Raw genomic sequence first — 27454 nt, 5'->3', positions numbered from 1 at the left:
ATCTGAAAAAGATGTTCAGTAACTCCCAGAGAACCAGAAATCCCTTGCCAATAAACTAAGAGAGGAAAAATCCTTTCTAACCTCACAGAAATAATTTGTTAAACAGGATGAATGGGAAGAAAACGTCCCAGCTACAAATTTATTTAATTGCAGACATTATGAAATCCAATTGGTATCCCAGCAATTCTCAACATTTTTCTTTCTGTGAAAGGGATTCTGTCAGTACCCTCTAAAACAGAAAAACATATTTGTTGTTGGTCAAGTGGAAAAAAACAACACTGCTACTTGTTTTTAATCCAGTCATTGTTTTCTAGTGTCAACAAAAACCCATCTTTTCCTGTTCTCACCTCATTCTAAGCAGACGTGTAATCAAGACTTTCTGAATTCCTTCAAAGTACTTCTGTAATATAAGAATATCTTTCCAAGCCTTCTTTTTACTCTCACAAATGTATAAGGAGTTATTCAGACTTCTCACTGCAGATCAGTGCAGTCAGCCTGTGTCCCCTTCTACAGCATCTTCTGTTGGCTGGTAGCACTGTTTCACTGTTCAGCCTTTTGGCTGCTGTGAGTCCTAATGCCAGGCTGCTGAGTTGGAGATGGAATTTCTTCTGGCTACAGACCTAATAACCCTGATGGCATTGAGATCTGCCATATTTCTGTGTTGTTTGTTTGCTGTCTCTCCTGCGCCAAGATAGGACACTCCAATTTTCATCAAGCAATAGTTTAAATGCAGTTTGTTTCTAAGGACATGTTCTACATGTCCTTTTAGACAACAGTATTCTCCTTGGTCACTTCACTGATGGAAGCAATTGTTATTGTCATTTTATGAGCACCGATAATTCCTGTTTCTTTTATGAACAAGCTCACTGATGTGCACATAGGCAGACATATCCTTGTGCTGAAATGAAAGCAAGAAATCCTTGGCTTTTTTCTTTCTTTGTGAGATCTTCACATAAAAGCTTTACAAACAATCAAGTCACAGCAAGGAACAGGCTGCACAGGCATGCATTCTCATGGGCATAATACTTCCCCATGCTCAAAAGGCTCACTTATATTTAAAATGTGCAAGAAATGGGCTCAAAGTTTAAAGAAATGTGGCAAAAAGGGAAGTCCTTTACATTTTTAATGTTCATGGCGAGTCTGTCTTCCTTGTCTTCCTGACTGTAAGGTTGATACATTCATACATTCAAAGCTTAAGATTTGTATGCTCCCAATATTTTGCCAATGAAACATTTAGGCAGTTAGAAAAATCTCTCAGCTAAGGATTTCAAGAGCAGAGATGTTCTTTTATACATCTCAGAGGTGAGCAGAAAGAATCCCATTCAGCGTTAACAAATAAATATTACTTATAATTTATTGTTACATAACTTAACTTCGAGCTGTATACACTATAAATATTTTGCTACTTACATTGGTAGATGTGTAGAAAAGTCTCTCCCAGTTTACTTGTGAGGAGGGGCTCTGGCAAGTCACGGAAAAATTGCTTTACCATATCTGCCACATCATACGCTGACTGGTCTTCATAGTTGACGTTTTCTGGGGAGCTCTCATTCATCTGACGCAGGGCCTGGATTCGAGATTTCACTCCAGATTTTCGAAAGAGACCCACCTAAGGAGGTGCCATGTGGAATAGGGCAAAAAAAATGAAGTTACTGAAAATATTTTTAAAATTCCCTTTCATGGGAGGTTTGGACTACAACAAAAGCTATATTTGCTTACATTACACTAAGCCAGAACAAGAGGATTCGTATAGATGTCACAGCTGTGACTTGCCTATGGTCTTGTACACAACTGTGTGCTCTGGTGGTGGGACTCTAAGAGTTAATCACACTGCAGATCTGTATCAGATGGTAGATGGAGCATTCAGAGTGCATGTGGTTATGCTGTTGCTTGAGGAGTATAAGCAAGATGCTTAGCTGATATAAATCAGCATGGCTTGCTTGGCTTTGGAAACTGTCTGCTGATTTACTCCAGCTGAGAATCTTGTTTGTCATCTTTATTTCAGTATATATTTTGAAGACTAACAAGAAAATATTATGCTCAGCTAAGTAACAAATGCTGTGGCCATAGATTAGTACACCCTGGTTGAGCTTTCAAATCAAGACCAAATCTATTTTTTCTCCTTGATGCTCTCTGCTTCCCCGAAATTCCACTGAAAACCCCAGTCTGAAAGTGGAGGCTGCAGAGGGATTATTTGTGGAGTGTCACTAAGATGCATTTTTATCTTGTTTGCTTTCTGCTCTAGAGGAAGTGGTAATTCTTAAAATGAGGCCTGCGAGTGCCTTCACAGTGGTGCTGCCCTTCTGTAGAAGTTCTCACAAGTGGAATTCCCCTGGGGCGAATTCCTGAGCCTGAACCACATTATTTATTTCTGAGTTTCCAGGCTTTCATTTGGGAAGTGTTAGCACTGTTTTGCCTTCATTTTTGCAGGGGAAAAGGTGAACTATTGAGAAAGATCTATAAAAAGGAACACTGATGGTTTTAACGTCAGCTTCTCCGTGTCTGCTGTCTCACTGTTCAGCCTTCTCCATGGTGTATTCTACCAAGTAAAAAGTGTAAAGGCAAAGAAATACGCCCTTCATCCTTAATCCTCTCACTTCTGCCAGCACAGAGGTCACCTGGGTATGTGCTCATCCTGAACTGCCTCCCTAGAATACTTCAGTCATAAGATACTTAGGACTTTTGTTAGCTTGTACATTAATAGCACAGATGACATGAATCACGCGCTGTGCAGCTCTGAGAGGGGATGCATTTGTTTATATGAAGATGAACTATTATGCCAGACTGCAAACAGTAGCAGTGAGCTGCTCATCTGTATGCCTTCTTATTTGTGGATAGAAAATAGCAGTGTTATATGCAGGAATTAGAGAAGCAGAGTTTGCCCTTTGTACATCCTGTGTATTGTATCTCCCTTCACAGGTGAAGCTCACCTGAGTTTTAACAAAAGAATACAAGAAAGAGCATCTGGCTCTTTTCATTTGTTTTTCCCTTCTTTCTTTCAAATCTCTTTTCCTCATAAAAATGTGTTCTGAGGACGCAGAAGGACATACACTAATCCTATCCAAATAATACAATTTGGGGATGTGGTAGAAAAATGCAAGAGCAAAAGTTCAGTTCACTGCTTATGATGGAATAAAGAAGCTTTAAAAACTTCTAGCTAAGCCTGATGAGAGAGGTCAGACATCAGCTCTCACCAGTGCAATCTCCTGCTGGACATTATTCTACTACTCTTGACCTCTGTTTGTGTTTAATGATATTCCTCTGAACTCTTTTTTTTTTAAAACTTATTTTTAATCAAAAGAGTACCAGTTCTCTTGATAGGAAGAGATATTTCATCTCTGTTCTTCAAAATTATAGACTCATTCTATAAATAAAATGAGACTATAAACCCAGTGATTTATCACTGATTAGTTTGGCCCAATCTCTTTATTATCCTCATGCTGTGGATCATCTTCCCTGCAAGCAGTCAGATGATGCACGACAGAAAGAAAGATACAATTGACATAGGCAAAGCAGTTTCTACTTCCCAAGTTGAAACTGAGTAATATATTCTACAGGAACGGTGAGGATCCTTGTATCATCTTGAGGCATTTTGATGTCAGAAGTCAGATCTTACAACGATTTACAGCAGCCTCAACTTTACTAAGTGCAGAAGCTCTGACGCCTATTCAGGACTTGAGACCGCCTTCTGCAATGCACAGAACAGACACATAAACAAGCTGCTGAGAAGACTGGAGGCTGCTTATACCTCTGGACAGGCATTAGGAGATTTTGAATTAAACGGGAACAAAGGGAATGACTTTAAAGCAGAGAAACTGAGTTGCCTGGAGGTTTTTGGCCTAGAAAGGTTTTTGGTGGAAGATATTTTAAACTGTCCTGATTTGTACTTCACTTTCTATTCCCAATTCCACCCTGAGGGGAAACTCAAGCTGAGCTGAAATGACCCTTCACGTAGCTCTGATGCTTCCCAGCAACCAAACCCTCCCTCTTGGCACAGATACTTGTCTGAGACTTCCCACTGACACTCCTTTTGACTGCCTCAAATATCTTGAGAGCTTTTTCCTTCTCTTTGGTTTTACTCTCCCTTTTACTTTCTTCATTGTTTACTCCCCAGTCTTTACTTTTTCTTCCTACTGCTCTATTACTTGGCTGATTGGCCCACTTCTGTCTCATCTCTCTTCCTCATGCTTAGACAATTATCTCCTTCTCCAGTCTCATCAGTGATTCTAGGTCTGCTGCCTCACTGTTTTTCTTACACAGAGTTTCCCAGCTCAGTCCACAAAAACAGCTTAATAAAGAGATAACCAGGAATGTTAGCTCCTCAATGTATTATTATTATTTTTTTTTTAACTTTTCTCTATTAATCTTCCACTTCCATCTTCTACCAATGCATTTTCAACAAGGTATCCATCCCACCCCTTGACTCCTGCCCTTCATGTTGTAAAACAGATTTCATCTCACTTCACTTTCAACACCCAAGAGTTAGATATCAAGGTCTGACCACTACATGGTCTCTTTGTAGTCAACAGAAAGAAATGATAGGAAGTTCTGCCTATGTCTCCCCACTAGTTGCAGAAGGAAACAGTTGTGATTCATAGCTAGAGATCTGATTTTCAGAATTCCGTTCTGGGGAAGATGACTGTTACATAACATCACAAGACACATATGGGACAACTGAGTGATCAGAAGCAGCCAGCATGGGATTATGAAAGGCTGGTTCTGCCTGACTAACCTGATCTGTGATAAGATGACCCATTTAGTAGATAAGGGAAAGGCTGTGGGTGTTGTTTTCCTGGATCTTAGTGAAGTTTCCCACAGTATTTTCCTGGAATAACTGGCTGTTTGTGGCTTGGACAGATGTACAGTTCACTGGGTGAAGATCTGGCCAGATGGCCAGTGCTTAAACAGTACTAGTGAATGGAGCTCAGTTCAGTAGGATGACAATCAGCTCTCCTGGGCTCAATACTGGGGCCAGTTTTATTTAACATTTTTATCCATGATCTAGATGAAGATGCACCCTTACTAACTTTGCAGATAACACCAAGTGAGGTGAGATTGTTGATGTACTTTTGGGCAGGAAGGCTCTGCAGAGGGATCTGGGTAGGCTGGATCAACAGGCTGAGTCCAATTGCATGACATTTAACAAGGCTAAGTGTCAGATTCTGCATTTTGGTTAAACAGCCCCATGTGGTGGTATAGGCTTTTAGAAGAGTGGCTAGAAAGTTACCCAGCAGAAAAAGACCTGGCAGTGCTGGTCAACAGGTGGGTGAAAATGAGCCACTCAGGTTACCAAGGTCAATGTCATCCTGGCTTGTATCAGGTAAAGCATAGTCAGCAGGACAAAGGAAGTGATTGTCCCTTTGTATGCAACACTGGTAAGCCTGCACCTTGAATACCCTGTTCAGTTTTGGGTCCCTCACTACAAGAGGGTACTCAAGCATGTGCAGAGAAGAGCAACAAAGCTTCTGAAGGTCTACAAAACAAGACATATGAGGAGTGACTGAGGAAAGAGGGTTAGGCTAGATTGGAGAACAGGAGGCTAAAGTTGCTCTCTACAACTACTACAGCTACTTGAAAGGAGATTGCAACAAGGAGGCTGTCAGTCTCTTTGCTCAGGTGACAAGTGTGTGAGGAAACAGTCTCAAATTATGCCAGGGGAGGTTTAGGTTGGATATGTGGAAGATTTTCTTCTTGGGAAAGGACTGTCCTGGGAAGTGGTGAAATCCCAGTACCTGGAGGTATTTAAGAGATGTGTGGGTATGGCACTAAGGGTCAAGATTTAGTGATATAATTCAGTAGGTGAGGTTGGTAGTTGGACTTGGTGATCCTGAATGTCTTCTCCAATGAAGACTCTATGATTCTATAAACATTACAACATGAACAGCAGACAGAACAAGGATCAGAAAGAGAACTGACCACTTCCACCCACACCCTGTTTGCTCAGAGTCGGGAAAGTCTGCAGACTAAAATTCTGGTTGCTCCTTTTGAACTTAAAACTATCTAACGGCAGTTACAGAAGAGGTTATATGACATGATGCCAACAATAGTAAAGAACTGAACTCAGTGAGCCAGAGGGTTTCTCTCAGCCCTATGTTCATCATTCTTAGGGAAAGAACAATAAAAATATGACGACTATGCTCTTGCTCTGTATGTAAAGGGAATGAAAACATCTGAAATGCTTTGAGCGTACAGGCCCCCCAATTGGCTTGTTGCAGCTAAGAACGCTATAAAAGGAAATGTACCATAATGGCTTTGGCATTGAACCCGTGCTGACCCAAATCTATCTGGATATGTCTGACTTTGTCAACAGAATACTTGGAATATTTTGCTGAGTTTGCTCTCTGTTCTTGGACTTTTCTTTCTTTGCTAAGTAAATAAAACTTTTTGTACCATATCTTGTGAAATGGTGAATGCATTTAACTCTTAGTGGCAAAAGTGAAGCATAAGCAGTGCAGATACAAGTAGAAAATGGGACTCCTGAGCTTTTTCCAGGACTGACTCAATAGACATGAAAATCTCACATCATACCTAAAGGCAGATCATTGTATACAAGTCATCAGGACTGTTATAGCTACAAGAATTCAACTAATTCATTGAATACAAATTCCAAAATAACAAACGATCAGTATTGGTACCAAGTATCAAGTCTATGGAAGAGATCTGGGCCCAACATGAGATATAAGACTCTTCACATAATTCTGGTATTAAGTACCAAAAGGTTCCCCACTGTTTGCCTAGAGTGTTTCTGTAGAAAAATCAACCACATTTCTGGTAGCAAAGTTCTCACCTGATCTAAACAGTTGCCCCTTAAGTAATGCAGTGCTTGCTGAATGCTCTGGGGAAGAGGCTGTCCTGTTCTCTGGACATGAACTATCAGAGGCACACCAAAGACGTTCTTGTCCTTGTAGTCAGGGACTTTCATCCGCTTCATGAACTTTGGTACAGACCTGAAAATTGATATGAACAGAGTGCATGAAAATATCTGAGTATTTACAGATCATTTCTGAGTAACACTGCCAGCAGAAATTGGTAACTGTGATGAGTTCCTATTTTATAAAGATGATCAAGTAATTTTCAATGTGCAATACATCAACACTTTACAATCTGTATAATCAATGGACATCTTAACAACTTTTATAGGTAGCTGGCCTCTGGCTCCAAGACACAGCGTAACAGTAAGCACTGGCAAAACTCATTTACTGTGTAGCTGTTATCCAGCTGAAGCCAAAATAGTTTAAAATATCTATTAAGGACTCAATGGAATAGCACAGCATAGAGTAGAGAGAGGGTATCTAAAAGAAAAGGAAGTTCAGTTCTCTACTGTACTGAACCATGTTTTATAATATTAGTTACATAACTTAGCATTTCTATTGTTGAACAATTTACAGTAATAAACGATGGTGGGAAATCCCTGTGTGTCTGATGCATCCCCGGAGTCATGCAGTTGGTTCTAGCCAAGTTACTTAAGTGAAGCTGTTAAGCTTGCTTTCTTCCATAACTGATAGTGAAAACAAAAGAAACTGGATTCCCTCTGTGAGAGTCATAACTACAGTGAAATTAAAAAGAAAAAAAATATATATATATGACCTGAATATGATGAAAATTTTCTTTTCCATGTAGGAAGGAGATAAAACTAAGATTAAATGACCTATTGAAGAAAAAACAGCATATAGATCTAAGCTATTTATAGAGCCCCACTTCTTCTAAATTCTTAAGAGACTGGTTATACAAACTGAAGAAATATCTGTCACGGAGGGAAACCTCAGTACAAACAGCAAGATCTAGAACTTGCTGTATTCTAATCTGACTGTTTGGCATTACGTAAGGTGAGATTCATTTCAGCACAGAATTCTTGTCATAGCCAGAGGGAACTTCACCAAAAGGGAACTGCAAGCTGGAGGCTCATCTTACTGAATTTTAGCTCTAAAACTGGATTTCAGAAAGACTTAGCAGTCCTGACTGCCTCTATAACCATTGTGACGTGAGCCTGACCCAAAGCTTCTGGCTTGGATAGAATGAGATGCCTTTGAGGTTGCCTGTCTTCTTCCACTGACCACAGAGGCAGCCAGTCTGACTTGCTCAGATTAGACTTACAGTTTTTTGGAGTGGCTGTTCTTTTTGAGGTAGTTCTCACAGGTAGTCCCCTGAATCTACTTCTCCATTTCTGAATACAGACTCATCTTATTTAGCACACAGAAGAATTCAGGGCAATTTTGGTGAAGTCTTTTGAAAGTGGGAGTCACAATGTTAATGTCAAGTCATATTATTTTTGGTCACTGAATGCAAGTATTAGGAAGAAACATCCTTTTCATTATTTCTCGGATACTTATAATCTCTTGTCTATGTTCATTTCTGTTCCAGGCTACCTCAGTCTATGTGGTCCATCAGGCTCAGTACGCTATTATACATGCAGATTTCTGTAGCTGGTTGGATACAAATGGGCCATGTTGTCGCCATTCCGGCCCATCTTCCCCTGACTCCACTGTCCGAGTGACCAGGTAGGTGTCACAGCTGTTAAAACTACAAGCTTAGTTTAATGCAAGCCCAGACCTAGGTTACCCTACTCAAAATTGTACTCAAAATTCTTCAAACTGTTCTAACTGTTCTTTTAAAGCAGAAAGAAAACAATACCAAATACATGAAATACTATCAGCAGATGTTTCTTTTTGAATCACCGAATCAATTTTGGGGAAGACTTATCGTAAACACTTCCTCCTTTCAATCACTCTCCTACTTCTGTTTATTTTTCTGGAACACAAGCATTGCTAGAGAAGCTGAGGTTGTTTGTCTGTTAAGAGCACAGGAATGAAGTCAGATCTCCAGGATCTGACCTGGCCACTGAATCACTAGGTAGCAACAGATTAAAAGAGTTTCAAATGCTACAGTTACTGTCAACTGTACCTCCTAACTGTATTAATTCAGTTTACTATCAAAAGAATAGAATTAGGAAAAAACTATTTCCTTCTAAATACATCTTTTTCCCAGTTACTGATGGTACTCACCAGGTCCAGCCATGCTTGTTTGACATGGAGTACTTTTCCATGATGGCTGTAAGACGGAGTAGAGAGAATTTTTGCAGCAGGTTCAGCTGTGCTGCTGACTGATTACTGATGTGAAGTGATGCGATGGAGTGGCTCAGACGATGAGAAATTTGGAAACTATGCCATCGTAATTGCCTTTAGAAAACAAACAAACAAACAAAAAAACAATAGAAAAAGAGAGAACTCTCATTTGGGCAGAAAAAGATAAGTCTACCGTGAGATAAGGAAATGTACAAAATATGCAAAAACATACGCACATTACCATGCATGGTGTGTCAACTGAAAGAAAATACAGCTTGGAGGCATACAAAGCAATGTTTGATCTTTTTATTCTGGAATTTTTCAAGTTTTTATTTACTTTTTTTACCTTAAATTCCCAAGAGGATGAGGGTCTCGTACATGTACTAAAGGACAGAGTGCGACCTCTTAGGCCCACTAGCCTACATACTTCAACAGTATGTGGGAGTTCCAGATTAAAACGTTCTCTTCCTGACTCAGAAATGGGATCTGACGCCTGGTCCCTTACCTCTCAGGAGACCAGTCTAACCACCGAGGTATTTGTAGATGGAATTCTCCAACTACCTCTATTTTTAAACACTGGAGGATTTTTTCAGAGAAGGGATTGAGAACGCTGAGTCACCTAAGTAAGAGCCATAACCACCAAGCTACTGAGACACTCACATCTTCTCTTCATTCCAATATATTTTCTCTATATACTATATATACTGTATATATATACTATATACTGTATATATTATTGCAAAAAAAAAGACCTCCTTTCAGTTTCTTGTTTTGCTAAACATGAATTCTGGCACAATTCCTACAAACTTTGACACAGCTTATTTACTTAGCAGCTTTCCCGAGTTCACTTGCTTGTGGTAGTGGTGAGCAACCACGGGAAGCAATAAACTGTGGCATGGAAGAATTCTCTGTGAGGATTCAAGACTGACTGCAGATAAGAAAGCAACAGGTATTTGCTCCTGGCTTCTGCGCACACAAACCCACAGCAGTATGGATCCACAAAGGCCTTTACCCAGAGCCACACTCCCTTGGCTTTGCAGAATTCATCCTGATCTATTAACAGGTTAATCGTATACCAGATACGTAAGAGATTTGGGGCAGGGTAGGGAAATACTCTTTGTGAACAAAGGGACTCATTTTTAAAGTCAACCAGAGCCTAAAAAGCTGCATGAGACTACTGACGCATACGCAGCGAAGTTCATTATTTGAAAGACAAATTGAAAACAAGATTCCAAAATATATACAGTGTCCTATTACGTAATTGAATATTATGGATCAAGAGAGAGAGAAAAATATCCTTAGCTGGCCAGTTCTCCACTGACTGCACTTAAAAAAAATTCCATAGTAGGATGCATTTTCTCCAGAACTCCCACACTTTCCCTGGAAAGTCCCCTTTCCCATACTGAATGAGTACAATTGTAATGATGTAATGATGTCAACCCTATGACTCCTGGACTGAGAGCTTCTGCTTCATTTATCATATTTCACAGTCTTATTGTTAACGAAAGAGAAAAGATGGATTTCCATACTAATCCTTGCTACCTTGTGTGCCTCCGGTGGCGCAGCGGTAGAATTCCCGTTTGCAACACCAGGGGGCCCGGGTTCGAATCCCCCGCTGTGGAGCAGGGGGTAGAAGTGCCGCTCTGCTACACAGAGGGCTCGAATCCCAGGAGTTGGACTCGATGATCTCTAAGGTCCCTTTCAACTCGCACAATACTATGATACTATGATACTATGATACCTACCTGCTTGGCCTTGTGAGAGATGCTCCCACTCCAGAGTCTCTCCTCTCCCTAACACCAGTAGCCTCTGATTCATTCAGGGATGTCCCATCTCTGTCCATGTCACTTGGTGTGGTCCGGCCATCAGAGACAGAGTTTCCTTCAAAATCAAGCGTGATCTGTGTGGGTGACTGGAAAGGTAATGATGGAGGCTCTCTGACTGACATATCATCAACTGGCAGACCTGGCAACATATTCTTTGACCAACCATCTACTACATCCCGGAGTCCATTGACATGTTGCAAAATGTCATCTAAATGAGGAAAAAGTTCACCTTTTTCTAAATCCAGAAGGTCTCCAGTACTAGCATACAAGTGGGAACCTGGCACGTTGTCATAAATACTAATTCTGCTCTCTTTAGGACAGCAAGCCATCAATCCGGCCTCTTTTGGAGTAGAGCAGTTCTGTTTTCCCAAAGAGATGCTGCCTGTCCTCCAGTTTACACCATTACTGTTGTCTGTAGGTGAGAGGCTTTCAATAGAAAGTGCCTTTGGGAAGGTCCCTGGCTTGTGGTCCTTGGGAATATGCACAACCAAGTTCTCTTGGGAATGAAATTCATTTTTGCGGTTTTGGTCCACGACTTGCTGTAAAGCTGCACCTGCCAGAACATCTAGATCGTCCAGGTACATCCCACTTCTCTTGTTTGCTTCATGACATTTGCGTTCCTTCAGACATGGCGTGCTCACCCCGCTGCTGCTGTTTTCAGACTGACTGCTTTCACTGCTGGATTTGGCAGAAAAGGAGAGTCCTCTTTTGCCTGAATCTTGTGCTAAGTTTTGGAGATTCCCATTGACTATCTGTACACAGTGCATGTCCTTCAAGGATTCTGGCTCACACTGAAGAACAGGTCTGCTTATCTCTAAAGGACCCGTTCTTCCTGAGCCTTTTAGCTTTCCATGCACACCTTTTGCTTTTAGTGTCTCCATGCGCTTTAGGATGGTTTTCGTTTTGGTTATGATTGGTTTCTCATTCTTTACATTGTCCTTGGGGGACAGGGCAGTGCTTATCACCGTTAAGTCTGGTAGCAGTGTGCTCTCATGCTGGCCAGAGCAGTTGCAGGTCTCCCTGGCAATGCTGCTAACACTGGATGGACTCCTGTTGTCACTTCCCCCACTGCTCTCGCTGTGAACAGATGAGACCTCAGGTTCACTCAGATCTGTAAGGACACTCTCACTGCTTGTTGTATTTTTCATTTTAATATCCCCAGAAGATCCATGTCTGTCTGATTGGTGAAGTAAAGCATCAATGTCGTCCACTCGAGACCATCGTCTGCTTGTTCTTTGGAAAGTCCATTTATTACTGATAGCACAGAGGTCTTCTTCATCTGAATCTTCACTCTAGAAAATAGTAAGTGGCATACATTAAAAGCAGGTGTTCTCTTGATTGTTCTTTTTTTTTTTGTAATTAGTGTGACTTTGCTATTTCACGTGAGCAACGGTTTGCAAGGTCATCCTTGAACTGAGTCTTATGAAAGATCAGCCATCAGCCCCTTCATAACAGCCCCTTTCATTGTACCGTAAAGACTGCAGTGAGAAACTTAACAAGTATGTAATAAAAGCCTTATCTTTGTTAGGAAGCTTATGAGTCCTATCGTTGCCTTTTGGCTTTTGTGGGGTGATTTGCCTATGCCCTAAACTGCATAGGCTCATAGCGACTGTGTAGAAAAAACAAAAGGTTTTGAAAGGTCCAAGCAGTGACAGTGTTAAGATACACAGCAGTACAGACTGGGCAGCAGCTGGGCACTACAGCAACGTGAGCCATTCAAGTACCCAAGATCTCCACATAAACAGCTGCAGTGCTTAAAATAACAGTTAAAAAAAAGAACTTTTGGAGGCATTGCTCAGGTATGCCTGAGGGTAGGTGTGGGAAGAGGCAGCACGATCAGAGGGCTGGAGCATCTCTCCTATGAGGAAAGGTTGAGGGAACTGGGCTTGTTTAGCTTGGAGAAGAAAAGGCTCCAGGGAGACCTCATTGTGGCCTTGCAGTACTTGAAGGGAGAGTATAAACAGGAGGGGGAATGGCTGTTTAAGAGGGTGGATAGTGATAGGACAAGGGGGAATGGTTTTACACTGAGACGGGAGGTTTAAGTTAGATATTAGGAGGAAGTTTTTCACACAGAGGGTGGTGATGCACTGGAACAGGTTGCCCAAGGAGGCTGTGGTTGCCCCATCCCTGGAGGCATTCAAGGCCAGGCTGGATGTGGCTCTGGGCAGCCTGGTCTAGTGGTTGGTGACCCTGTACATAGCAGGAGGATTGAAAGTAGATGATCATTGCGGTCCTTTTTAACCCAGGCCACTCTATGATTCTATAAAGGGGAGCAGCAACGCTCAGTCCTAGATGATGCAATGTCCACTGCTGAGGTGAGCCCTCAGTCTCAGGCATACAGTACTGTGCTTGTGCTTTGGCAGCTCCAGGAGCTAATATAAAATACAGATAACACGTACCTTGAAAAAAATTGGATAAAAAAGTTCTCCCTATGACATTTCTCTCATCTGCTTGCCCGAGCAAAAAAGACACATCTTCAGTATGAAGCACACAGCTTTGAACTTGCTGCACTCAGAGGATGTGAAGCCCACAGCTGCTAATTAGTATCCTTTCCTTGACTTTCAACCAGATTAATACCACATTATTCCTGTACATTTGTTTTACAGCAGAACAAACTAACTTCACCTACATGACATCCACACAGTTCTTCAGTCTTGGAAACAGGCAGAAGGCAGAAAAATACGACAGGCTGTCAGACCAAAACAAGGTGTTAAACCAGAAAGACTATTTTGGGAGTGGAAAACATATCATTTTAAAAGTCTATTATTAGAAGTAATTTTCATTGAAGTTTTGATAGTGAAGTTATCTCCCATCTCTGACGATCTCCGCTGGCCTGTCTAATTGAAAAATGGAAAACAAAGTTTATCAGAATCTCTAAGCCTTAAATAATATGAAGCTTCAAGAGATGGAGCTTGGGATTAGCTATGTGTCAGGTCCTCTTGTTGCCGTAAGCCCTTTCTGGTTTATCACTTTGAGTCAGCCAGATGTTTTAGATCACGTACAAATGTAGCTATGAAAGTTGGGGTCAGTCATTCCTGTTCTATCTGTTAATGCTGAGACGCACCGCGCTCCTGCAGCTGGTGTTAGTGTGCAGGAATGAATGGATAGTTTAGTTCTGCTGCTAGCTAGGGAGAAAAATTAAGCAGCAAGTGATCCAGCAGGAAAGGGACTACTGAAGGCTAATGCTACTTTGGCTGTTTTGTCTGTGGGGAAGAAATGCAGTATCAGCCAGCTCTACCTTCGTTTCAGTTTGCTGCAAGCATATACAGAGTGGTCGACTGCACAGACTGAGGCACTTAAAAATCCATCTATTGTGGTCTTCATAGTGCCACAAAGTGGGTATTTTAGAAACCACAAGGGTACGTACTAGAAAATATTTAGTGGTGATTTTATCTACAAAGCACATTGCTGCTGAAGTGTTGACGGCACTAATCAATGGGGTAAAAAGACACATTCGTATTTATTACACATCCCAACAAACAAAAGGGACCTTAAAGAAGATTCCTGGCAGACACAAATCCCTGTAGCTGCTCTGACATTACAGACTGTATTTTTTACAGGCTGGAGTTGATGAAACTAGCTCAAGTGGTGGAGACATTGTGAAAAACAACAAGACGAGCACACAGAGCAGGAGAAGTTAGAAATAAATATAAATTTGGTAGTGAATGTACTTTAAGTAATTTTTAGAGGAAAATGAGGGTTTTTGTTTTGTTTTGTTTTGGTTTTATATAGAAATGGGCCCAAATGGACATTGGCAGTAAACAAGTTTTGCAACTAACCACAGCAAAGAGTGGATTCCATTCTGCCAAAGGACCAGTCAGAAAACATAGAGGGTGTTTGCTATTGAGAAGAAAAAAAAAGAAATAAAAAGAAAGATTTAACGTAGTGTTTGAATTGGTAATGAAACATGATTGTGTTTCAACAGAAGAAAAATCGGACAAATGAATTATCCGGATACTGAAATGCTACCATGGTGACTCACTCCAAATTGGGCTGCACTGTGTGTCCTGTGACAGAATGTGCTTTTTCTTCTGATGGAATCAGTAGAAATTCTGGAACCCACAAACATCCTGAATGACCCAGTGTTCTTGTTGTACATCAGAGTGCCCTGACAAATGAGGCAGTCCCCCAAAAATGTGGGGAGCACTTTGCCAACTGACGTGTCACCAGCTATGGCGAGAGTCTGAAAGGCACGATTCATTTCACACAGAGGAGCACATCTTGGAGCACCGAGTGTGTACTTCTTCTGACCTAGGTCAAAATCAAGTGCACAGCCTTGGAGCACATTCAAAAGCCAATTTAATACCGTTATGCTTAGGAAGACGAGAAGGGGCAAGTTTCTTGAGGAGAGACTGATAACATTTGCCAAAGAGAAAGTGTTTTTGGCTCACAGATTTGTCACAGCTGATTTAAAATAGCACGGCTGTTTGACTGAGGGTGTACGTTCCTCAGATACAGAGGGATGCTAACAAAAGGCAAAAAGTAGGTTTATTTGCAGTGGAATTTTGCCACGTTCTTCCAGCTGGGGGCAGGAATTCTCATAAATCGACAGCTGCAGAAGGCAGTTAATCCAAAAACTAATCTCTGCCTGTCCAAATCGCTTACAGACATACTTGCAACACATATATGAGGGTTTCCATGTGCATATTGATGAAGCCAACAAGAAAAGAGCAGCCTGCGGCGTGAGTGCACCTCCTAGCATGAAGCAGGTGGTGGGGAATGCTCACCCTCACTGGCTTCCACAATCACCTCCTCTGGCAGCTTGCTTGGCTGTACTTGGGTGGATTGCTCAAGCAGCTGCTCTAGTCCTGTGCAAACCTGTTATGCTGATCCTCCAAAGCAAGCTGATTTTGCATTTCATTGTTCGGATCACCGTGAAGACTATTAGGAAATACAGTATCTACTACAAAAAAAAAAAAAAGTTGATTCAATCTTCAGCTCCAGACTCAACTTTCAGCTTTTATACTTGCCTTTACATTTTGTTGGCAGTCCTTCTTCCCTTATCTCCTCTTCCCTACATTCTCTCCCACTTTCACTTGATCATTATCTGCCATCCCAAATATGTTTTGTCCCCTCTTTCTCCACAGGAATCTGTGCTCTGCTTCTCCCTGGCCTTGTGCACTTAAGGACAGACCCAGCTGATAAAGCTGATAAAGGGGTACCAGGCAGCCTCATCTCCACAGCAAAACAAATGGTCGCCTGCCAGGAGAGCAGGTGAGAGTTTCAGCCCATTCAGAAAAGGAAGGAGTGGCAGCAAAATTTAACAAAAAAAATGGTAATAACAAAACAATCCTCCATTTTTAACTCAGTTAGACATATAACAAAGCAAGCAAGCAAACAAACCTCACAACAAAGCCAAAAGAAAGTTGGGAAACAACATCTAAACAAAATTTCCTTAAGACAGTTGGCATTCACCTACATGCTGCTTTCTGTAATTCTGTCAGCTCCAATATCTTCGCTTGAGCACAAGTATGTGTGTATGTACACAGATCTCAAACTGCTCCAAGCAGGTCCGCTTGAGTTGATGTGAGTTGGTTTTTGCTGATCAACCTCCACTTCTTGCTAAATGGCCTATCTGTCCCACAACCTCTTGCTGAATTGCCTACCTGCCCAAATCATAAAGAGATCCTACAGCCAGGAGAGTTTACTGTTCCTCCTGTAGGTGTGAGGTGGGTGTTTCATGTGGGAAGTGTTGGCATTTAGCAAAGACAAGAAAAATCCATTAGCACCGAGGCAGTGAGGAGATGAAATCCCAATGGCCTTGTAAATGAACAAAATGCATGCTAACTAGGCTACGTGAACAGGGGAACAAAAGGGCAAGAGCAGACTGTAGAATACTTAAAAAGTGAACCCATTCTTTGTACAATGTCCCTCAAACAATAAACTGAGTATGAACAGACCGAGTTTGCAAAAATACAAAACAATGCAGCTCTTGGAGGCAGTCTTCAAAAAGAATCAGGCAAATAGCCTAAGAAAGACAAATAGGTACCAAGATTTCTCAGCAGCAGTCACCATCTTTGTAGTGTTACTGATGCGCCTGGAGGAATTTTTGACTAGAAAACCAACCGTTCAAGAGTTAACACCGGGCATGTTACAAAATACTCAAAATCGATAGGCAGCTCCGGCATTCCCCACTGAAACCCTTTAAGCTCAAATAAGTCCATTGCTGCATAGAAGCCTGTAAAGAAGATGGGTTTTATTTTCATATTCTTAACTGTGAAAAAGTTGGTACAAGAAATAAAGAAAAGCTATTGTTTGTGTTCAAGGAGTTTCCATTTTTTTCCCTAGCAGCATTTTCCATTGTGTACTTACGTTGCACTGGCAAACAAGCCAGTAATGGATAACATACAATTTTTTTCACCCGCTAACTTGAATTGCAGATACACAAAGTTTGAAGTATCGCATGTTCCCTTCAAACACAACGTGGTATTGTTCCCACTGTATTCATCTCAGTTTTTCATTTTTTCTTTATATTTTCAAGATTCTGCAAACTGTTCTGCTCCTGGATACCGCCGACTCACAAGTTCAGAGTTAAATACACTTAACTCTTAAGAGCTTACTAAAAAACCAAATTTGAGAACTGTTAACAAGAAAACTCAGGCTAAGCCAGTATATTTCATGAAGTTGCCTTACCTTTTTTCTTTGGAAGTTCACATCGAGTTTCATTGAGGCGCACTTGTTCAGTGTGTTCAGTCGTCTACAGAAGAAAGCAAATTCAACAGATTAGCTGCCTCGGACTAAAGGGCATGACTTTTCATAAGTTCAAAAGCTTTTCTCTTATCTGCCTGTAAAGCGCTAACTGCATACAACAGGCTTCAGAAAACGATACTGCTCATATTATTCCAACCTACGAAACCACTGTGTTAAAAGGGAGTCCTAGCTTTACATTCCTTGATAGTCAGTTTTCCCATATTGCTTTTTAATTCTTAGACACTTCAGTGCTTGACAAAGGAAACTGGCATGATCAAAACACCTCTGATGTATGGGGAAATGATAAGAGAATAGGGAGGTAAACTGCTTTCTGTAGGAACATAACATAGCTGGTCTAAAACGTCTGCATGTAAGTACTGGGAGATTTAGAGATTTCAAAGCACTCGTGAAAGACAAAACAAAAAGCCAGCTTCAGATTCAGTTCCTCACTTTTGGTAGTTAGTACAGCTCTTAAAACACTGCCACAACGAAGAACTTTTAGCAATTAAACATATCTTTCACAGCTGACAGTTCTTTTCCTACACGTCTGGGTCTTAGAGAAAGATTAGCACACATCAAAGGAAACAGATTTAACATCTTTAAGTATTTCTCCTTATTTTTGACCATGATTTCTTCGTAATGATGTGACCGAGATCTCTGCAAGACTTCTGCTCTTTAAATCCATGGCTATTCCATGAAAATAATGGGTTGAAACGACACTCTAATAATGATGGAAAGTGAATATGTGGTAGTGTTTGTCCACGTACAGAGACGAAGCACAAGAGAACATGCTCTTTCAGTAGTGAACCTACCATGCTGAGCATCATTTCTTCATTTTTATTTATACTCAGAAGTCTGAATTCATGAAATCATCTACTTCTTAAAAGCAGAGGCTGAGAGTTAAATACATCAAATTGTAAACATTTTCCTCATTTCGGGCTGAAATATGAGCAGTGTGAGCAAAGCATGTGCCCTCAAAACCCTTCAGTGGGCTGCTGGTATCTTCTAAGTCTTTGCAGCAACAGCTGCCCCTTGTTTCTGCACCCCAGGAGGAGGCTGCAAATCTCCAGAACTGACAGCATTTGAATTATGTATGATAAGTTACAAGGACATGTGAAAAAAAACAACACATCAGTGATATAATCTCTCATACAGCACTAGAGTACTATGGCATTAGCAACCTCCTCCCTGGCACCTGTAATATTAAAAACCCTTTCAAACTGCCACTGCTTGTAAAGAGCTGGCTCACCAAACGCAGATATTCCTGAAAAAAATTCCCTTGCAAAGTACCACCTGCTCATATGCAGATAAAATGCTCCTCCTTAACTCAGGGCAATAAAACCCTGACGCCACATCAGAAAAGCCCTATGCTCATCACATTAATGTGAGTATAATGAATGCACAAGCACGCCCCACACGCATGGTAGTCATGTTCTTGTAATAAATTGCAGCCTTTGTGGCTTTGTAATAGTATCTTCAACCTTCTGCCCCCAGACACTCCTCCTCAGGGGTTACATCTGTAATTGCAAAACTCATCTTTTGCCCAAACATGGAATTTCACAACCCAAAGTTGCATTTTCTCTGGCTCCAGCTGAGCAACGTTCTGCGCTTGTTTTGATAAATCTGTGTATTGATATCAACTCCAGATACACAAAGGCACAGACACACATTCAAAGGACTCCAACAAGTCCTTCTATTTGGTGAACCAGCTCCCACTGAGAAGTGAACCAGAAGCTCAGACCTCAGTCCCCACACCTCTGTGATGTGCCCTGTGCTGGAAGACACAGGCTTGATGTGCTGCCTGGACACCAGACCTGCAGCCACATATCTGATTCAAACCGCTGCAGTGACTTTACATAGGATAATCCCATCAAGTCTGCAAGAAGCACCACTAAAAGCGTATCAGGAGGTCTCTACAGCAGCACCTGGATGCACTTGAACACCGCAGTGCCCTCACTCTCTGTTTCCTGCCAGAGTGAGTGAGACCTGGGTATGTCCTGAAATTCTACCTGGATCTTATGGGTTGGGTTTCTTTCCTCTGTCTGACAGACTGGAGATGAAGAGCAGGGTCTGCTGGACCCTGTCTGACTCAGCATCAGCCACAGTGCAGCCAGACCAGGGACTGGGAAATCCTATCACGGAGTTCCTGCCATAGAATCGTTTGAGTTGGAAGGGACCCTTAAAGGCCATGTGATCCAACTCTCCTGCAATGAGCAGGATTGCCTACAGCTACATCAGGTTTCTCAGAGCAGTACAACCTGACCTTGAATGTCTCCAGGGAAGAGGCACTCACCACTTCTCTGGAAGACACAGAAGAAAACACTTCACATGTGGGAGCCAACACTTCTTAGACTCACTTGGATGCTGTTTGCCATCTAAAACCACCAGAGCAAGCAATGCACTTTAGGAGAAGAGCGTGAAGAAAGTGACAGCCAGCAGCTTAACACTTTGAAGAGAGCACTGTGGTATTTCTGTAAAAAAGGGTTTTTTCTTTAGCACAGAAAGGTGCAGAAAGCTCATGGTTGAACAAACAAAACCATCCAAAGCAATTGCCTTCCTGCACGAGTCTCAGCAGAGAATTGACAGGTCAGCTCTATCCAAGCCGGTATCATTGCTCAAATTGGAGGCTTAGAAAGCTACAGCACTGTCCTGGCCGCTTTCTAATCTGGCTTGTTTACAAGGAACTAACTCCATCAAAAATAAAACTACTTCTTAATGGGAGCCAAGGGCTCATCCTTAGGTTTTAAACTTAGGCATCAACAAAACAATGGCTTCGTGTCTGGGGCTCTTCCAATATCATGGAAAGATTTGCCAGTGAAATTAGAGAACTTATGATCAGATTTGTTAGCTTGCCTGTTACTAACAATTCCAATCCAAGTGAGCCTGTTCCAACTTCTTATGCACTGTTATGTGCCAGCAGTGGTAGAAAGCTTTTCTCATCTGCTTAAACTTGTTAGATGATTGTCAGCCAAGTCCTCAACAAATCTTTCTTAAACCAAAAGTCTCTATCTACAAAAGGCTGCTATTAATGTCCCAGCCAAAGTGAGAGAGGCACTACATGGGTGAAGGATGCCTGCTAACAAAACACAAAACCTGGACTTGAGAAAAGGCACAAACACCACGTTAAATAAACACAGGAGAGGCGACCATACAGAAAACAAATAATCTAGGATGCATCTGAATGCTTGTTTGGAGAGCTCTGCAGCATTCAGAAGAAGCTGGGAGTATATTCACTATAGTAAGTACTTCCCTGCTAATGTTTCTTCTCCAGAGCATCACAGGTGAACACTATGGTGAAACATCATCCCTACATTGAAAAGTGTCCCTTCATACAATGCTTAAACATAGAAGGAATGATTCAGGTGCTGAAACAGGAGTCTAATGCTATTTTAGATACCCAGAATTATCAAGCCTGGCCTTCAAGTGCTGCATGTGCCCTTGGTCAAGCCAGCCTATGGAGAAGCGTGAGCTATCTTAGCAGATCTGAAGTGGCAGTAGACACAGGTATTTAGGGCTCTGAATTCCACTCCCAGTGCTGTACTTAAACCATCTGATGGAAGCTGATCAGCTGAAGAAAATGTCTGCATTTTGCATACTGTACAGCACCAAGCAGCGCTTACAAATAAACACAATTTTGAAGCAAAGATCATCTGGAAAACTTCGTTGGTAACCCATTGCCCTGCTTGAAAAGCCATCTAGATAATAGAATAATAGTTTTGAAGCAACATGGAGCTCCATGAATTCCTCAGGATTTGTTCAGCAGCTGCACGCAACATCCCGGTGAGGAAGGCAGCACAGGGTATCACATCCAGTGTGGTGGGGAGGGCTGGTATGGACAACAGCCTTGGCTGCAGCATCTCCTGCCTCTGCAGATCTGCAAATGTTCTTTGTTATGGATCATGACCAAGCGAGAGCATTTTATAGCTCTCTAAACTACTGCCTGAGGGAAATAATCCTACACTATTTCTGTGTTTTATTATTATTCCTAGCCATGTTTAGGTGCTGCATACAAATGCCCCCAGCTGTCTTCCTCTGGTGTGATGGAATTTGGGAAGAGGACATACGACTCCTTATGTGGAGCTGTGCCAAAAACTGAACACTGAATAAAAGCCTTCCCAGTACTACATGGGTACTGGTGGGAAAGCTTGCACTGGCACATCCCTACTCCACCAGTTTTGCATGTGAAGAGAACATGCTGCTTTACGGTCCTATCACTTCTACATGCTCACACAAAGCAAATCAATTCTCCTTGAGATCAACAAGAGACGTTCTACTAAAATCAAAGCAGGGCTTTCCATGGCGCATCTGGAGAGCCTGGCTTACTTACAGAATCACAGAAGCACCAAGGTTAGAAAAGACCTAAAAGATCATCCAGTCCAACCACTCATCTCTTACCAATAGCTCCCACTAAACCATGTTCCTCAACACAACATCCAGTCGTTCCTTGACTTACTAACAGCACCCACAGCAATTTTAACTCAGCAGATAGTGCTGACTATACAGCCACCATTTCAAACTCTAATAGTATGCTATCCCATATACAGTGACTTCTGGATTGCTAACAAAGAGACACGGTCTATGAAAAAGGAGGCTGCTGGCTGTTTGGCACAGTTCAAATTTAAAGAGCCTTATTTAGGACCTTCGTATCAGACTTGTTTTTCATACTTGTTCTTTATATTCCCAGCCACTGTATTTACATGAATACAAAACATGCAATATGGTTTGGCTTTTCCTTCTCACCCTCTTATCACAGTGGCCACAAAAGTTCCCAGAGCAGAGTTTGTTGCTGCTATTTTGGAAATGACATAGAGATCCAGCTATAAAATTTTCATGCCCAATTATTATTTTGGCGGGCTGACAGCACTCGCCTGCAGATTGCATGGCAATTTTCTATTGTTCGTTACTCAATAAAATCTGAATGGAATCTCTTGATAGCAAAAGAAGATACGCCTCTAACCAAAGCCTCCAATTTGGGCTTTGCTCTGCCAAATTTTCAAATGATATTGTAAACAGCAGGAGTGTTAGAATATCTCAAAAAGGTCACAGAAATCTTTTGCAGCAGGGAGTTACAGGCTTTCTGACTAAAGTACTACCAGCTGCTGTAAAAAACGTTCCTCTGCATTTGTGCCTCTTACCATCTTGTATATTGAATGCCACAGAAAGCTGATTATAATGAGGTGAAGAGTCTGATTTCAATCCAGAAGAGCAGCAAAATTCAGTGTTTAAAATTACACTCTCAGTAAAAAGGAGTACCCTACTTTGCTTACTAGCATGGCCTGAATGCACTATTAACCAACGCAAAGGCTTGGCCATGCTCCACTTTGAAGGCAGTGGGAGTTTTGGGTGTAAGAAGAATGGAAGTTTGGCACCCAACCTGGTAATTTGTAGGAATAACAACCAACCTTTTCTTAGCTTTCTGTTTCAGAAAAGCATGTCACAGCCCTCAGCTCCTGAATGATAGATATATACTGGCATTCACCTTGTGCTAACGCCACAACACAACAAAGCAAGGGTTGAACACTGGCCACTGTGGTCAGCCGAGCTGTGAGGAGTTACAGTTTGCTTGGAAACTTGGAAGACATGTTGGTTTAGTTGCTAATACAGTAACACAGCTTGTAGAAGGGGGAGAGGCTGACACTGTTTACTCTTTCTGGTGAACCAGAAACTCGACATTTGGCACAACTGCTTTTTATGGGTCAGTCACTCTCAGCTAAAGGTTTAGTGCTGCTGAATTACTGCAAATTAAAGGCCTGCAAACTGAAAACACGACTCTCACATCTTCACAGCCTGTATATAATAATTCTCTTTCTACCTGGCTCATACAGAAAGTGCAATTTCCTTCTAAACTATAAAGTGTTTAATAGCACTCAACAAAAATTAAAGCCAAAGAATGTTATCTTCTGAATCTAACTATCACAGAAGTTACTAGACAGTCTTATTTTCCCTTTTTTCATTTTCTTTGCAGCATCATTCAATTTAGGCAAAAATAAGGCATCGTTGTAATCAGCAAACCTCTAGTTTTTAAAATCTTGCATTTCAATAACAAAGAGAAAAAACGAACGAACACCAATTTCGAGCCTGTTTTCTACTCATGAAGAAATCACCATAAATGTAAAAATAGGGTAATCATTTATGTGTATATGTGAGTCTACAGAGTCTGAAAAAGGTGAGCTGTTACCACTTAGCTGAATAGGTCTTGGGTGCTTTTGATCCTAACTGAAGTATCACTATTGCTAAGTACTTCAGAAAAGAACGGCTGGGGAGAGTCCTAGAGTTATGCTATTACTGCCACTCACTGCTTGCTCTCATGACAACGGGACAGGGACTGAGATCATATTTGCAATTTTGGATGGGGGCTTCAATTCTGTGGGAAAAGATAGGTGGAAGAGACTTCAACCTCCTACCGCTTCACACTTGTTGGACTACAGCAAAGGGGTGCCAGGTTAAAGCAGTGGGATGTATGTATGTGTGGGAAAGAAGTTTCTTAGGCATGCGTGTAGAAATCCTTCCCACTAGGCCATACAGAACAGTAGTTAACCAAGCTCGAAGGCATTCCTGAGGGCAATTACTGAAGGATCCAGTTTTTTTTTTGTTTTTTGTTTTTTTTCCCCTGTGGATTTCTTAAACACAGAGGCTGCTACAGGGATAAAACAAATATTCTGTTCCCCATATCTGTAAAACAAAAACTGGGAAGTAATTTGCAGCAAGGAAGTTTTGGGAAAGCATTCTGATAGGTATGCACAAGAATACTGTGGATCTTCCAAGAAGGATGGCATCTCCTGACCTGGAAAGATGGGTTAGATTAACTGTCTTCCAGCCCTATTTGCTATCATTGTATGAAATCCTTTCTGAGGTCCTCTGTCACATCCTCATTAATACCTGCAAGCACAGAGCAACGTGCCATGGAACAGCGTATGTGTACTCTCTGATGACTTTAGCCACAGTTGCAGAAGGGCAAACAGAATTTTGCTCAATATTTTGATGCTAGAGTTGTGCAAGTTTTAATAACATGTAATAAGGCCTGTTTGGTTAAGGGCCAGATGCTCCTTTGTCCATTACTAAAGTGGAGAGCAAAAGAAACTAGCTTGAGAAGAGAGTAGGAGAAATAAGGAGGAAAGTGTCTCTGTAATGAGGTTTCGCAGAACTACCATAGAATTGTTGCTTCTTAAGTCCTGGGGGGCAGTATGGGTGCAAAGCTATACAGTATATTCATCCCAGGCAGAGTAAAAAAAGCTAGAAGAAGAGCAAACACAAGCCTCTGGGAAAGGCAGACTGATGAATAGTTATACTAGCTGCAGTGCTACAGGGTTCTGGTTCTAATTCTGTTGGTGATGCCAAAAGGAGAGTACCAAGGGAATCACATCAACATGAAAGTTATGACTGCTGCCAGAGAAAGTACTTGCAGAACTCTGTGCAATGAGGTTCTATCTTTTTAGATGTGCTTGGACATATAGTTGTTCGTGTGCAACACAAATATGACTCCTTCACTTACTCAGAATTTCCTCATATCACTGCTAGTTCTTTGTTAAAAGTGAAGGGGTTTCAAATCCACCGGATTTGCATCCTTCTCAAGTCACGTGTCTTCTCCAACCTTAATGATTCTGTGACTCTATGACTCTTGTGCTGGGCTACTGCACTACAAGCAACATACCAGTTCATGTTTTTAAACTACCACAAAAGAAACTTTAGGTGTTATTTACCTGCAAAGTGTTTCTACAAGGTCCTTGTCAAGAAAATCATGATCTTTCTTTACTGCAGCAATGTCAATTGGAAACTGGGAGTCTATAAAAAAAGGACACAATATTAAGACGACTGCTTGCTATTTAAATGAAAATAAATTGTCTACAACAAAAAAGCTTTGCGTGTACTTGCTTGCTGAAATCTAGTACAACTGACTTCATTTAGGTCTGGTTCCCTTCCAGCTGTATCAGTGACCCTTTCAGTCACTTTATTATTATTTTTTTCTCTTAAATGCATAGCTGAGCATCCTGTGCACCAAAGAGACAGTAACATTATTTCTCTTTGGCTTTAATAAGATATTAAATTGTTAGCTGGTGCCTAACACAAACAAATGAGATCAGAGAATTACCAACATGCTTTCATTATCCAACATGAGCAATAAGGTTCTCTGTTCCCATCAGAGCAACTTAATGAATTGCTGGATAGACTTTTCCCATGAAACAGGAACATTTTGAGCTTTTTGTTTTTAATGCAATTCCCAACAACAACAATTTCAGACTAAGGGCTACACACGTAACAGAGATGAAAAAATGAACTGAATTATAACCCCCAATACCAGCCAAAAAGCCAGACTAGTGTTCTGGAAGCTGACATTTGTAATGAAAAGTGACATGGCTGCAACACATTAGTGGGCTCCATAACAGTGGGATGGGCTCCAGTGCGATGGCTGCACTCCAGGTCGCCCTGCCATGTTTAGGCACAGCAGCGGGAAGCTGAGACACAGGGACTGCAGCCAGCATTTTCAGACACTAGTGCTTAGCATTTATATAATAGATGCCTGGAAAAATGACCTTGTTTTCAGAGAGGCCGCCTGTCTAGAGTGCATTCTGGTTGTAAGAGGGACTGTGGGAGCCCAGCATGGGTTGCATTTTGGTTGGAACATCCCTGTGAATTCAGCAGGAACTGGACTCTCCTTTCTCTGGGGAAGACGGGAGTGAGATACTCTGATTGCAATGCAGACACAAAAGGTACTGCTGGGCACAGAGGGTAGATGTGGTAGATGGATGACTATATCACCTCTGGGTGACAGGTTTATTAGTCCTACATCCTTGCTGGATTTAAGAGAGCCCACCTGGCTCCTGCTGAGCTGTCTGGGCATCTCTGTGTGGACACCGGTGTACCTGTGAGGCCCACTGGCACCAGCAGGCCCCCAGAGGGCTTTTAGGAACCACAGAGGTGTCCTCGGCACTGCGCTCCCCACCACTCCCAGCCCTGCAGAGCTGGCTCTGACCCACGATGCTCCTTGGCTCCGTGCAAGGAGCTGTGCTTCCTCCAGACCCAAGCTGACCCTGGCCAGTATCCAGTGGGGCTTGGCAGAGCTTCACTTTGGCTAATAGGCCTGAGTGGGCCTGAGCTGGCTCCTGGTCTCTGGCAAGAGCAGAATAGGCAGTTTGGAAAAAATGAGGATCAGCTGCAATTTCCCCATCAGCATTGAGCTATGGAGAGCAGAAAAGAAACATTCCCACTCCCTAAACTGCTCCTGAGTGCAGCAGCAGTGTAAACACTTGCCCTGTTCTCCAGGATGACACATTCTGATCACAACTGTGTCATCTACCCACCACAGAAGCGTTCAGGAGGGGACGCAGCCATCTGCACCGAGTTAGCACTGCTGAAATGTGAAACACAGCTCGAGTGGTTCACTACTTCTGGTAACTCTGCAGAGTTTTCAATCTTTCTTTTTCAGTGAGATTGAAATTTTCAAAAACATTCAATATTTGTCATCTCATTTCTAAAGGTTTAAAAAGTCTTGAATAATAATAATAATAATAAAAGAAAATGAGAGGCATGTATTTGGACTTTTTCTGCTAACCTTCAAGGTTTATACAAGCTGTATCCTCGTTTTTTTCCATGGCCTTGAGGGCAGGAATCTTACTTTTCTTTAGGCATTCATACAACTCCAGCAGCTGAGGCTTTGTGAAGCAGCCAGCCACAGCAATAACTCTCTCAAATGCAGGGCTGGCTGACTGCAAGCTCTCCTGGAAAGGACCCATTGAGCTTTCAGTGCCGTGCAAACAGGAGCAAGACTTACTTACCCTCATAGAACTGAGCATACTGGGGGAATCCAGCTGCACGTAACCAGTCACACGCTTCCTTTGCTTCGATTTCTGAGGAGAAAGAGAAAAGGGAAGAGTTCAC

The 27454-nt window shown here is 41.8% G+C and overlaps 1 protein-coding gene across 5 annotated transcripts in view; it reads right to left on the bottom strand.

The window, feature by feature from the left end:
* Positions 1-27454, bottom strand: part of STARD13 (StAR related lipid transfer domain containing 13) — a 281949-nt gene that overhangs the window by 12694 nt on the left and 241801 nt on the right. For all 5 annotated transcript variants that reach the window (XM_072361572.1, XM_072361574.1, XM_072361573.1 and 2 more), the window contains 7 exons: positions 27352-27423; positions 25279-25360; positions 17522-17585; positions 10808-12180; positions 9003-9176; positions 6788-6947; positions 1411-1609 (listed from right to left, as the gene is read on the bottom strand). In XM_072361572.1, coding sequence (XP_072217673.1) covers positions 1411-1609; positions 6788-6947; positions 9003-9176; positions 10808-12180; positions 17522-17585; positions 25279-25360; positions 27352-27423 — 2124 coding nt within the window. The remainder of the gene's footprint in view (positions 1-1410; positions 1610-6787; positions 6948-9002; positions 9177-10807; positions 12181-17521; positions 17586-25278; positions 25361-27351; positions 27424-27454) is intronic.

The sequence above is a fragment of the Excalfactoria chinensis genome, chromosome 1 (genome assembly GCF_039878825.1).
Source record: "Excalfactoria chinensis isolate bCotChi1 chromosome 1, bCotChi1.hap2, whole genome shotgun sequence".
NCBI lineage: Eukaryota > Metazoa > Chordata > Aves > Galliformes > Phasianidae > Excalfactoria > Excalfactoria chinensis.
This window is presented reverse-complemented; position numbering and strand designations above follow the sequence as displayed.